This window comes from Cyprinus carpio, chromosome A15 (genome assembly GCF_018340385.1).
Source record: "Cyprinus carpio isolate SPL01 chromosome A15, ASM1834038v1, whole genome shotgun sequence".
In the NCBI taxonomy this organism is placed as follows: Eukaryota; Metazoa; Chordata; class Actinopteri; order Cypriniformes; family Cyprinidae; genus Cyprinus; species Cyprinus carpio.
In genome coordinates, this window is record NC_056586.1 from 14119812 (window position 1) to 14131981 (window position 12170).

The window sequence follows — 12170 nt, forward strand, 5'->3', positions numbered from 1 at the left end:
TCATTTAACATTTAGTGAGGATTTGACATCTTTATTCAAGCTGCAGAACTGAAGCATGACACTTCATTCACAGTGGGACGTGTACTCGGTCTCTGACTGATCACCTGAGGGAAATGTTGATACAGAGAAATTAGCTTAATAGCAACTTACACTTTTGAATCACATAATAAAAATAGAGAAAATGGCACATAAAATCTTACTTGTTTGGTAGTAATCATACACTTTAATCACAGCTGGTTTGAGATTCTTCACTGGAAGAACCTGTTTCAGTTTTATTTGGAGATTCACTGGAATATTTTTTGGAACCTGCAGGACGTTAAACAGCATCATGGAAACTGAAGATTTTAGATCAAATGTGAATTAATCACTGTAACTTATATCAATGTTGTTTTTTTTCTTACCTCTTTCAGATACCCAATGACATGATCATCTTTGGAATCGACCCGCTCCACAAGTGATGTTCTTGAAAGGCGTCGAGGTTCAAGCTGTGTGGAAAAGTGATTTTAAAAAAAATTATTATTTGTCACATGCCTAATAGGAGAACACTGAAAAGTTATTTTCTGTAAGTTATCATGCTGTTCAAGCAGAAGTGAGCCAGACAACATATTCCATCTTAGATTCACAGTGAATCAGTACAGTGAACCTAATAATTAATAATTTTACAGTCAAACACACCAATGATGTATCAGCCGTGAATCCTGATAAGAGTTTAATATCCACAATGACCATGTTAGATCTTTCCTGTGGACCATTATAACTGAAAAAAGAGAAAATATGAAACATCAGAGTTAATGTTGAATGAACTAAAGCCATAACCATAATCATGTTTTACAGCATAAAGTAACCTACTTCACAGTGAAATTTAACAAAAGGTACTGTCCAAAGGTTTTCTTGCAGTCTCCCTCAAGCTTAGCATCAATTCTCAATGTTTTATCTTCAGTAGGAGTGGGAATGTTGTAGAACTGAGCCACCTGAGAGAGCCAACATGAACAAAAGCACACTTATAATCCATCTCACAGCAAAATAACCACAAAATGCTAAGGGAGCAAAGAGAGAAAGTAAGTAAATGAAGCTGAACGCACTACAGACCTGCACAGACACACAGGTCGAGCCCTTCACTTCAATGCTGTATTTGGCTGGAACATTCTGCAGCTGCTTCTCCTGATACAGTAACTTGTTGTCCTGATTGACATCAAAGAGGTGAGTGTCTCCTGCTGACTGTACAGTCACTGTGCTGGAGCCGTCAGAGCTGAACACTTTAGTGGCGTACAAAGACAGAGCCTGAAGAGCCACCACTGTGTCCTGAGAATAAATGTGTTCAGTAATGTGACTTTCACCCATTATTCAGCAATCATGTGTCTGATTTGAGTAATTTGAGTCACCTGTGTGGAGGAGAATCCTCCATAGGCATTCTGCTGCTTCACAAGCCAGCTGACAATCCTGTTAGCAAAGCCCAGATCAGCTGTAGTGAGTGAATCTGCAGTGAGAACAGCTAGCAGCATATATGAGCTGATCTCCACTTCCAGAGATTCAGAGTCATCAGCAGATGCAGACTGAGACCAGTGGAGATGAGACCCTTTAGGACACATGAATAAAGAGACACCAGTAACACAACAAGCTTGACAAAAAACAGTACAGTCATAAAAGACAACAGAAAGTCATCAGAAACAAATCTCTTACCCTCTGAAATAGCAACATGCTCCAGTTTCTTGAAAAGCTGCTGTCGAGTGTCCGTGTCTCTAGCCAGACTGAAAGTGTAGGCGAGCAGAGCAGTGGTGTAAGTGTTTTTGACATTTTCAATGACGGACCTCAAGCAAGACAAACCTTTAGAGACGACAGGATCCTGAGACAAAAATCAGAGAAACAGCTGCTGTGAGTGATTTTTCTATAAGTTTATACTGTTTCCTGTAGATGAACTTACTGTGACTGGAGTTTCCAGTTCAAGCATTGACGCAGTAATGTAGGCAGTCATGGTCACATTATCATTTACTCCACCCTGCAATGAAGGAAAAATAGAAATAAAGACAAATATTAAATTTATTACCAGACCTGGTTTCTAGTAATCACAGCAAACACTGCGAAACAAATAGCACACCTTCATTCTGTTGTTGAACAGTCTTCCCTGTTTGATAAAACAGCCACCTGAATCCTGTCTGCTTATTAACCATTGCTTTGCAGTCTGAATAATTTGTGGATCAATAAATATGTATTTCTGTGCTTTGCCAAAAGACCTCAGGACAAAGGCAGTTAACCTGGTGGTGTGGAAGATTTTGTTATTAGTTATACCAGTAATGTAACTCAAATGTAAAATCAAAATTGATAGAATTAAAAAAAAAAAAAAAAAAAAAAAAAAAAAAAAGTAGAAGACAGATTACACAATATTTTGTACAGGATGCTTGGGTTTATTATTGTAAATTAGCTTATTTGCTTTGATAAAAATAAGAGTGAACTGTATGTACCATGTATTCTCTTTTCCATGTCCAAATGTGCTGTATGCACCACTGTTATGTCTGTAGTTCAGTTGTCTCTGGTATCCTGTTGAGTTTGAAAATGATTAAATGTTTGGGTTGATCAAGTGCTTCTGAGGTCAAATATGTTGTGACTTCATTTCTCATTATTTTCTTGACATGATTGGTTTCTCTAACCGCTTTTAAGGAAGCCGGTGGCTTTCTCTCGGATGGCTGAGGTGAGCTGCTCCGTGTTTTCCAGATACTGCAGAATGTAAATATTGGGAGAAAGAACAGCCATGTTTTGTTCTCCACAGCCGTATGGCATCCGTAATAATCCGTTAAGATTCCTCAGTGCACGACCCAATATGTCTCCTACAATTCAAACACAAATGAAACTCACTACATTTTAGAAATCCAAACACAAACTCCTCATTTCTACTTGTGTATGTTAATGTTACCAATGACTGAAACAGAGGATCTGGCTGATCCCGCTATCACATCTTTAGGAAGAGTCAGATTCACTTCCTCTGAGAGACTGTCGCCTGTGAACCAGAGAGGCAGAAACACACATCAGTGATTAGCAGTGAAACACTATATGATGCTATATATTGTCTGCAGACAAACCTTTTGGACAGAGTAACCAGCTGTAGGTCTCTGTCTTTTCAGTTCCTTCAGCCTGCAGCATAAAACAATAACATCAACACATCATACTGACATAAGCAGCATTAGGATCATGGATAAATGATGTCTGAGAGTCGTTTGACGTGTGCTGACCTGCACAAGCAGACTTCGTGTGACTGTGTCAATGCGTCCTCTCTCTGGCACGCTCACAATCTCATTGTCACACACAGTCTGGGATGCCTCTGCCTCTGCACTGACTGTAATATTCATGACTCCTACAACACAAGACATGTATGTGAAGATACAACAGACACAAAGAGACTGAGAAACAATGATTCAGACTGGAAAACTCACCAAGAACAGAAGGAGTGAGGATCCATTTAAAGTTTTTTCTTCCATTAGCACACAGACAGGATGAATACTGATCATCGGCGGAGGCTTTGAGAGTGTAGTCTGAGGAAGGAGCTGGAGTCACTTTAACCTGTCAATCAAACACATGATTAGTGGCATATTTTATGTGATTGGATAAGACTGGGTCTGAAATCTCACCATGATGCACTTGGACAGATAGTTGAAGACAGTGGCCTTCAGCTCAAAGATCTCCCCGCGGATGATGGAGTAAGGCAGAGAGAGCTCCAGGAAGAAGGGCTGAAAAACTGTCAGCTGAGTAGGAGGAGCCAGACCCAGACCTTCGGAGGACAGACAGAAGGCCTCCGTCTCCCAAGAGGTGATGGTGTCAGGAACCGTGACAGGAACCTGAGTTGATCCAGAGTCCCTGTTGTGCAGCATAGTATAGTAAGATGCAGTGTAAACTTCCAGGAGTTGGACAGTGAGATGGTAGACTTAACTGGGTGTTCACATAAACAATAAATTGGATTGGTAAGATAACATGAGTGCTTTGTACAGGAAGGGCCAAAGTTGCCTCCATCTGTTGAGAAGTTTGAGGTACTTTGGAAGTATGTTGTAGGGCACTACAGATAAAAAATATGATACTGTAGTTGCATCAGCATCTTTCTATGCTGTGGTCTGCTGGAGTCACTTTAATATCATCATACAGTATGTTAGTACTGAGGCTTGGTTCTGACACTCCTATAGGTGTTACAGAGGAGGTTTCCGTACTGCCTCCTCCTCACACACAAACACACATATAATTACTCGTGTTTGATTTCTAGTTTTACTGACCTTGGACTGTTTCTTGATTTCCTGATTGTTCGCTGCCTGCCCTGACATGGATTGCTTCCCCTGGACTCTGTCTGTCAGCCACCTGCCCTGATCTCTCGCCTGCTTATTGTTCTGTCTTAGCTGTCATTGTCCTGCCTTGCCGATATTTACCCCGTCTTGTCTGACCATTCTAAATAAAAGCTGCAAATGTAAAAAAATCCCTCAAATTCAAATCAAAAATGGGACCAGTTTTATTAATATATTTAGCCATATTCATGCTGAATATTCAATCATTTTTCTTTTTCTGTTTTTTTTTTCTTTTTTTTAAGGTTTTCCTTTTTTCCTTACTATTTTAGTCTGCTTTATTTTTTCTACTTCATTCTATTTTGTGTTTTTGTACTGTCCTGTCCATGCTGCTGTAATGTCTGAATTTCCCCTTTGGATTAAATAAAATGGGTATCATTTTATGGGTATCATTTTATTTAATAAGTGCTTAAGGTATGTACGTACCCCACTTCAGTGAGCTGCCAGATCCATGTTTCTGGGAAAAAGGTACGAACTGTCTGCATAGGTGGTCGAGCAGATCCTCCAAGTTGATAACTGAAAGTTCCCTCTGAAACTACAAATAAAGGACTAATGCACATGTGCAAAGAACCAGTGCTCTCAGCAGATAAAAAATGATTCTTAGTGAATTCCCACATCAATGCATTTACTCATCTAAAACTATTTTTATTTATGCATCTGAATCCTTTTTAGACATCAGTATTTAACACTAAGAAACTGTTATTTCAACAACAGCAGGACAAAAGGATAGTCACATGATTTTAGGATCCCTTGAACATTTTCTGCAATAAGACCTAAATGTAACAACAAAACAATCATATTACAAATTTCAAGTAAACGTACCCAAGTGATAAGTTATGCCATAGTATCTCAGACAAAGGGGTTGTCTCACAGGCAAATTTGTTGCCATCTTTAATCCCACATTCTGTCAAACAGCAATTAGAAACTACATGAGATTAAATATAAGGCTTGAATGTTAAAAACAAAGTAAATTAAAATCTATATTCCTTGGGTATTGTGTAATACTAAAATACTCTCTTTTTTATCTTTATTTTTATTATGTCATACTTTCTCCTCTTTATTAGTAACTTTAACAATTTTATGAGGAGTTTGTTACCCTCAAGCTGTCATAAATATGGTCTAGTGACACATCCCGACGAGGTCTAACTTCCAGGCACTCTGGTGTATCCACAGCATTATGAGGATAACCTGATACAGCCGGTAATGGCAGCAGGTTAAAGACCTGTGATGAGATTAAAAAACGTAATCATTAAATACACAATTCTAAAGACTTGTCATTGGAAATATCAATCTTTTGTAATGTAGAAGGCTTTTTAAAGTTAGACTTCTCATTTTAACCATGTAAGCTACACAATTAAAACTTATCAGTATCCAGACGTTTTCCGGACTCCATGATCAGGACGCTCTGATCTACAGCACTGAGGCCGCACAGTGAACCAGGCTGAGCTGAGAGCTGGAGAGTGTTTTCCTCACCAGGAACTGCTTTAGCAGGAGAAAACTGTAGTGAAACCTGTAATGACAACAGTAGGATGTGCCATTTTAGTGCTGCTATGATGAAAATGGAGCCATTTTGTGGTGTTAAAATGAGGTTTAAAGACAACAGTATCTAAATTCTCCCAGAACTTTTTGTATACCTTGTTTTTGAAACACTTCTCAGTTGTAAAATCTCTGCTATGAGCAACCACATTTTCACTGGGTAGAACACAGTAGGCCAGAATCTGCACTGCAGGAGCCAGATCTGTACCAACAGACAGTTTGAACGACACTGTGCCACTTGCTGCTCCATTAGAAGTCTTCACATCAACCTTCTCAGATCCATGATGAAAGATCACTCCCCTGGACAAGACCTGAAACAGACAGATGAGATGAATACCAGAGGATCACTGTAATACTGTACATAGCCAATGAACATGCAGCAATTGTACTCACTATATAGACAATGTCAGTAAGGAATTCTTCAACAGTCTCTCCAACAAAATAATACTTGATGGTTACTGTAAACTCAGCATCACACTGTAATGGTTGCTCAATATTCTCTATAATCAGTTCACTTAGTGTTTGGGTGTATGGAGTAGCAGGCCGGAGAAGCTGAACTGTTTTTTGTTCAGTAGAGAAGTAAGGCTTTGTAAAGCTTTGATACTGAAACTTTGGATATGCACTTGCCTGAATAACAAAGAAGGTCCAGTTATTTTCAGTTACCAAAGACATCAACTGATCAAACACTGGGTGCATGAACATTATCATACCATTAGATTTATATCACGTTCATAAAGACTAGATGTGTTAAGAGAGAAGCTGGCCAGTCCGTCACTGTCTGTAGTGAGATTTAAGAGCAGTTTTGAGGACCGCCTTTCACCTTCCAAAAGATAAACTTCTTTGTTTTGAAGAGGTGCTCCATTTAAATGTGCAAGTTTGATCTATTCAACAGGAGAAAAAAAAAAGAAAAAAAGAAAAAAAAATCAGACTATACTTCAATACAGCTAACTATCAATGTTAGAAAGAAATAAGACATACTTTCCCCTGTATAACTGACCCATGCTCATAAATTTCAGGTAGCTCAGTAAATGTAGCTTTACCACTTTCATATGTCAGAATTATCATTTCAGATTTCCCCAAGGTGTTTTCTGGGAAAACAAACAACTTGATTAAATTGTTTAATATTATTGCTAATGTTAATATTAACAAAAAAGTTCATTTTTCGATCCAAACGAGTTCTACTTGGATCGGTCACCTGTCCCTTCTTCTGTTACATTCATTTTTACAGTAAGATGTCTTTTTAGGAATCTCTCATTTGTAGAGTTAAAAAAGACTGATGTGTCCAAAGTAAAGGAGGCACAGCCCATCTCACTCATCTGTTGGTAGAGTACAAACACATCCATAAAAAACATCCATTACAAAGACCATATGATGAAAATGTTTTCAGAAATCCAACATAATACACAATAATACAGTCTCACACCTCAGTAGTTTCAACCAAACATGGTGAAATCAAGTCTGTTTGAGTAGTATATCTCAAAAGTTCCCGGCATACTTCCACCCTTGCTTTACCTGCCACTGGTTGTCCAAATGTGTATCTATGAAGTACAAGCTTTGCGTTACACTTTTGAAATACTGATTTAGGATATTATAATAATAAAAAAAAATGTTTTTTTTATTATTATTGTATTTGTCGAAGTTTAATGCAATAAAACTGAAGAACCCTTCACTTACTTCCCACAAACCTCCATATTCATGTCGCTATCACCAAAACTTATTTCTTTTGGAGCTTTCATGGTAATTTCAAACTTGGGCAAAACTGCAAATCAAGAACAGGGAATCAGTTAAAATGGGTTATGAATGAGGTTTAATAATCACTCTCAGAAATGCTCTTTGATATTGTCACTTACCATACTTCTTCACCTTAAAATAATGTGTGATCACCCGTTCACCAATAAAAGCCCTCAATTTGTAATTGCCTTGACGGGCCTCTGGGTTCAACTCATGAGAAAGCTGCAATATCCACCTTGTTGAGGAAATATTTGTCCACTGACCAATCCTGTTATTCTGACTGTCCTGTTTGATCCCAAAGAACACACAGCGCAGATATAATTTAGCTTTAGTCATCTACATAGATCCTGGCCATTATTTAGCAATCTATAATCACTGAATATTAAATAATTGCTGGTACAACAAACATTTGAAGAGCAAATTAGGTCAAAATTTGATTGTGCATGTTATGAATGGCTGCAAAAGACAGGTACCATGTGCTTACCTCCAGCATGACTGTACTGTACTAAAAACATACAAACAAAAAAATAATTCAAATTGTTAAAAAAAAATCCATTGTGCACAGGGGTACGGTGCACAGAAAACAATTATTTAAAAAAAAAGGCTGATTTTGCTTAAATGGTACGAACCTTCTGATCAAAGGGTACAAAATATTTATCCATGGTGACAACTCTGAAATTCACTGTGAAATGAATAATATGGTATAACATGAGATTACAAACTTTACACTTGTCATTTCTGAGATGCAGTGCAACATCAGAGGCTCTGAGAATTGTTGCAAGAAAATGTGATTTGAATCCAATTTGAAGATTAATTTATTCATTGAGCAAGAGATTACAAAGACACTGACTAAAATAAAATCTACTAACTATATAATTAAATGCAAGACAGTGTAGAGTCACAAATGGTCCAAGGAAGATGAAGATGATGATTAAAAATATAAACAAGGTTTATTAAATAACTCAAAAGATAGCCAATCTGCGAGACAGTTGTGTGAAACACAAACAATACCAGACAACTGAAAGGTGAACAAAGAGGAACTTAAATACACAGAGATTATGAACTAAAGGGAGAATAGGTGTGCTAATTAATAAGTGTCCATGGTAACTGATGAGTGGTGAGAAACTAGAACAAAGAAAGCAGGAAACTGATGAATACAAACTAAAAATCCATGAAAATTAAACTAAAAGAACATGACAGTGACAGTATAGATCAGGGTCCTAAACTCTGGACCTCAAGATCCAAGAGTTTAGCTCCAAACCTAATCAAACTAGTGTTCATTTTGTCAGCCATTTTTAATTTAGTCTTGGTCTTAGAACTGGTGTCAAATGTACTTTTTCATTATTATCATATTTAGTCAACCTTGTCCTGTTTTTGTTTAGTCAAGTTTTAGTCGTTTAAAGGTCTGAGCATTTTAGTCTAGTTTTAGTCAATAAAAACTTTTCGTCACATTTTTGTCATGCTGTAGGCTATAATATTAAACTGATACTTTTTTTTTTTTTGCTCAAAATTATAATCAAAAAGATTATTGTCATGTAAGAAATGTATTTTTATATTCCACGTAGAGGTTGTCAGAGGCCAGTGTGAATAAATCTAGATTTAAATTCAAAGAGAAAAGATGTGCAGGACTTGACATTTTATTCATATCCAAAATGAGGCGATGTGAACATTATGGATGGCTAAACACTCTTATGCAGTATGTTTCATTCATATTCAAAGCTGGAGGTCCAAAAAGGACTCGTAGAAGTAATAACTTATGACGTGCCAGGAAATCCCTAAAATGGACAAAGGCATGCAGCTTTGACTGATGAAATGTGAAAACAAAAAACACACAGTTGCGACAATATTGTTTATGTGTGTTTCTCAAGTCATCTCCAGGTAATAAAGTATCTGAATTATGTAGTGCTAATTGACATTCATTGCAGTATAGAAACTATGAAATATATTTTCTGCCTTATCATGTGATAAAAAAGGTAAAAAAAAGTGTTTATAGTATATAAACAAATAATAAAATTGCCATTAGGAAAATATCAGGAAAAATATTATAGAATACAATTTATATTGTCCAGCAGTGTATTTGATTTCTTAGGCAATCATAAGTAAGAGGATAAGAAATAAAACCTTTTAATTAGACAAAATAATAATAATAATAATAATAATAATAATAATTAAATATTTAAATGAAGTATTATTACGTTTGACATTTCTGTCCTCCTCACTTCTGAAATTATTGCTACGCCCCTTCATGAGTAACAGTTTAGACAATATAGTAGATCAGTTTAGGGGTGTACACACACACACACACATATATATATATATATATATATATATATATATATATATATATATATATATATATATATATATATATATATATATATAAACACCTTTTTATGATATACCCAATATGATATATATATATATATATATATATATATATATATATATATATGATATATATATGATTTCACAATTAAAACAAATTATTTGAAGATATTTAAGTTTTGGTCTATAAGCTCCATATACTTTTTCTAGCATTGTTAGATTCAGATAAAGCAAGCAGCATGAAACAGCCAGTGGTTTGAGGTGTGGCTACTGTGGGCTATATCTGTTGTGCCCCACAGTGCTAATGCTCTTTCACTAATGACATCCCGTTAAAACAGTATCATCAACAGTGTGAAACAAATTAAACAACCTTAGTTTTCACTGAACTTTAATCTCAAAAATTCACAGCTCACCTGTCTGTCCTGGAATATAGATGGGTTTATCAGTCTGGATGAAAGTCAAAGGGTTGAAACGTCTGAACACGACTTTTCTCTCTTCAGTCATCTTGAAGTTCTTCCCCTGAAGTTCTACCTTCATTGTCTGGACTGATTCTGCTTCTACCAGAGGTGTCTGTTGGGAGACGTGTTATTTCAAATCTAAAATGTTCAATGACATGTAAATGCACTTTTCTTGCTGGCAAACCTGAAAGTTAAAGCAGCTGTGAAACTCTTCTTCAGCTTTCTCCTGTAGCAGTAAAGTGCTCTGGTCACCATGAACCAGATAAATGTTCATGACAAGGCTTTCATTGGGCTTGAGAAGACTTGCACACAGTTTTGCCTCAGATCCCGACTCGATCACTGCAGGAAACGTCACCATGAAAGACCTGTTGAGAGATATAAAAGCATAAAGAGATATGCTTGCAAAAGTTTCAGACAAAATCAAAGACAAATTTTTTTAAACAGTTCTGCCACTTTTGTATTTTTTAATAAATATTCTAGAACTTCCTGCACTTCAGTTGAAGCAGGTCCTGTCTGTGCTAAAAGTATTTTTTATTTTTAAATTAAATTATTGCATGATATAGTGGAGCACACTTTCAGTATTTTAAGGATCCTATACAAGTACTAATTTGACAAAAAAAAAAAAAAAGTTACTTACGGCCCTGAGGCTTGTCCATGAATGAAGAGCAAAGAAACTAGAAGGAGCCCTTGATGAGCCCTCATGATGAAGGCTGATCGTGCAGAACACTATGAACAAAACTTCGACTGTTACTTTATTTCAAAGGGCACTCATCCCAACAAGCTATTGAGAAATTATTTGCATTCAATTAATGATTAATTTCTGGAGTTCCCTACACTTATGTTAATCCTAGTACTCTAATATCAGATCATTACTAAACATGTCTTCCCAATTAGTGTTCCCTTAGGTCTCAAGACATTTCTGAACCTTCTCCATCTTATATTATCTACAGTATGGATCATTTAAATTCTGTAAGATAAAAAACAAGTAATTAGTATCAGATATCATCCAGAGTGACTGTTTATTGACTCAGATGCAAAGCTGATACATATATATTTGTTTATACTGTGAAATACAAAAATATATAAAATGTATGTAAATGGAAACATATGATGAAACATAAGATTGCATTCATATTTAGGTTATAATGATATTGTTTTTATCATCATGCTCTTGCAATCAGTAAGTGAAAGTGAAAGTGAAAGTGAAGTGACATACAGCCAAGTATGGTACCATACTCGGAATTCGTGCTCTGCATTTAACCCATCCAAAGTGCACACACACAGCAGTGAACACACACACACTGTGAACACACACCCGGAGCAGTGGGCAGCCATTTCTGCTGCAGCGCCCGGGGAGCAGTTGGGGGTTCGGTGCCTTGCTCAAGGACACCTCAGTCGTGGTATTAAAGGTGGAGGGAGCGCTGTACATTCACTCCCCCCCCACCTACAATTCCTGCCGGCCCGAGACTCGAACTCACAACCCTTGGATTGCAAGTCCGACTCTCTAACCATTAGGCCACGACTTCCCCCTCCAAAAAATGTAAAAAACCATGGTCACTGACCTTCTGGCCCTGTTTACACAGTAGTTAAACTACACCCACATATATGTAAAAGAGGGGCTACCGGTCAGTTTGTATTAGAAATCAATCTGAGAAGCATTTTTCAGCCATTTAAAATAAAATATGGTCAATGTCATGTAAGAAGAACAAATGTGCAAAGTACTTTTCCTCTAAAAACATTTTCCACCTAAAGAACACGACCCCTCATGGAGGCTGCCATGTTAAGATCACATGACCAGCCATTT

General features: G+C 36.8%; 1 protein-coding gene across 2 annotated transcripts; it reads right to left on the minus strand.

Moving 5' to 3' along the window:
* Positions 1-15: 15 nt before the first annotated feature.
* Positions 16-11149, minus strand: LOC109067850 (alpha-2-macroglobulin-like). Of its 2 annotated transcripts, none has more exons than XM_042771088.1 (34): positions 11004-11149; positions 10551-10731; positions 10322-10478; positions 8213-8265; positions 8068-8088; positions 7703-7868; positions 7527-7611; positions 7276-7390; positions 7048-7168; positions 6831-6940; positions 6563-6733; positions 6246-6479; positions 5951-6163; positions 5682-5826; positions 5413-5540; positions 5139-5220; positions 4743-4851; positions 3621-3846; positions 3426-3552; positions 3225-3346; positions 3075-3126; positions 2909-2992; positions 2646-2822; positions 2460-2535; positions 2096-2252; positions 1922-1996; positions 1681-1843; positions 1383-1576; positions 1090-1302; positions 850-971; positions 676-757; positions 402-485; positions 201-306; positions 16-104 (listed from the first exon to the last, which is right to left on the minus strand). In XM_042771088.1, exons 1-34 carry the CDS (start codon positions 11066-11068, stop codon positions 64-66), a joined length of 4257 nt encoding a protein of 1418 aa, XP_042627022.1. In that variant the 5' UTR covers positions 11069-11149; the 3' UTR covers positions 16-63. The 2 variants fall into 2 exon arrangements, with proteins under 2 accessions (XP_042627022.1, XP_042627021.1); XM_042771087.1 differs by having other exon boundaries at positions 5413-5538; positions 5677-5826.
* Positions 11150-12170: the final 1021 nt, after the last annotated feature.

Coding starts and splice junctions, on each gene's coding strand:
- LOC109067850 (XM_042771087.1), bottom strand. CDS start 11,068: ATGAGGGCTCATCAAGGGCTCCTTCTAGTTTCTTTGCTCTTCATTCAT. Junction 758..849: donor TTGTTAAATTTCACTGTGAA/GTAGGTTACTTT, acceptor CTCTTTTTTCAG/TTATAATGGTCCACAGGAAA. Junction 307..401: donor TCATTGGGTATCTGAAAGAG/GTAAGAAAAAAA, acceptor AACGTCCTGCAG/GTTCCAAAAAATATTCCAGT.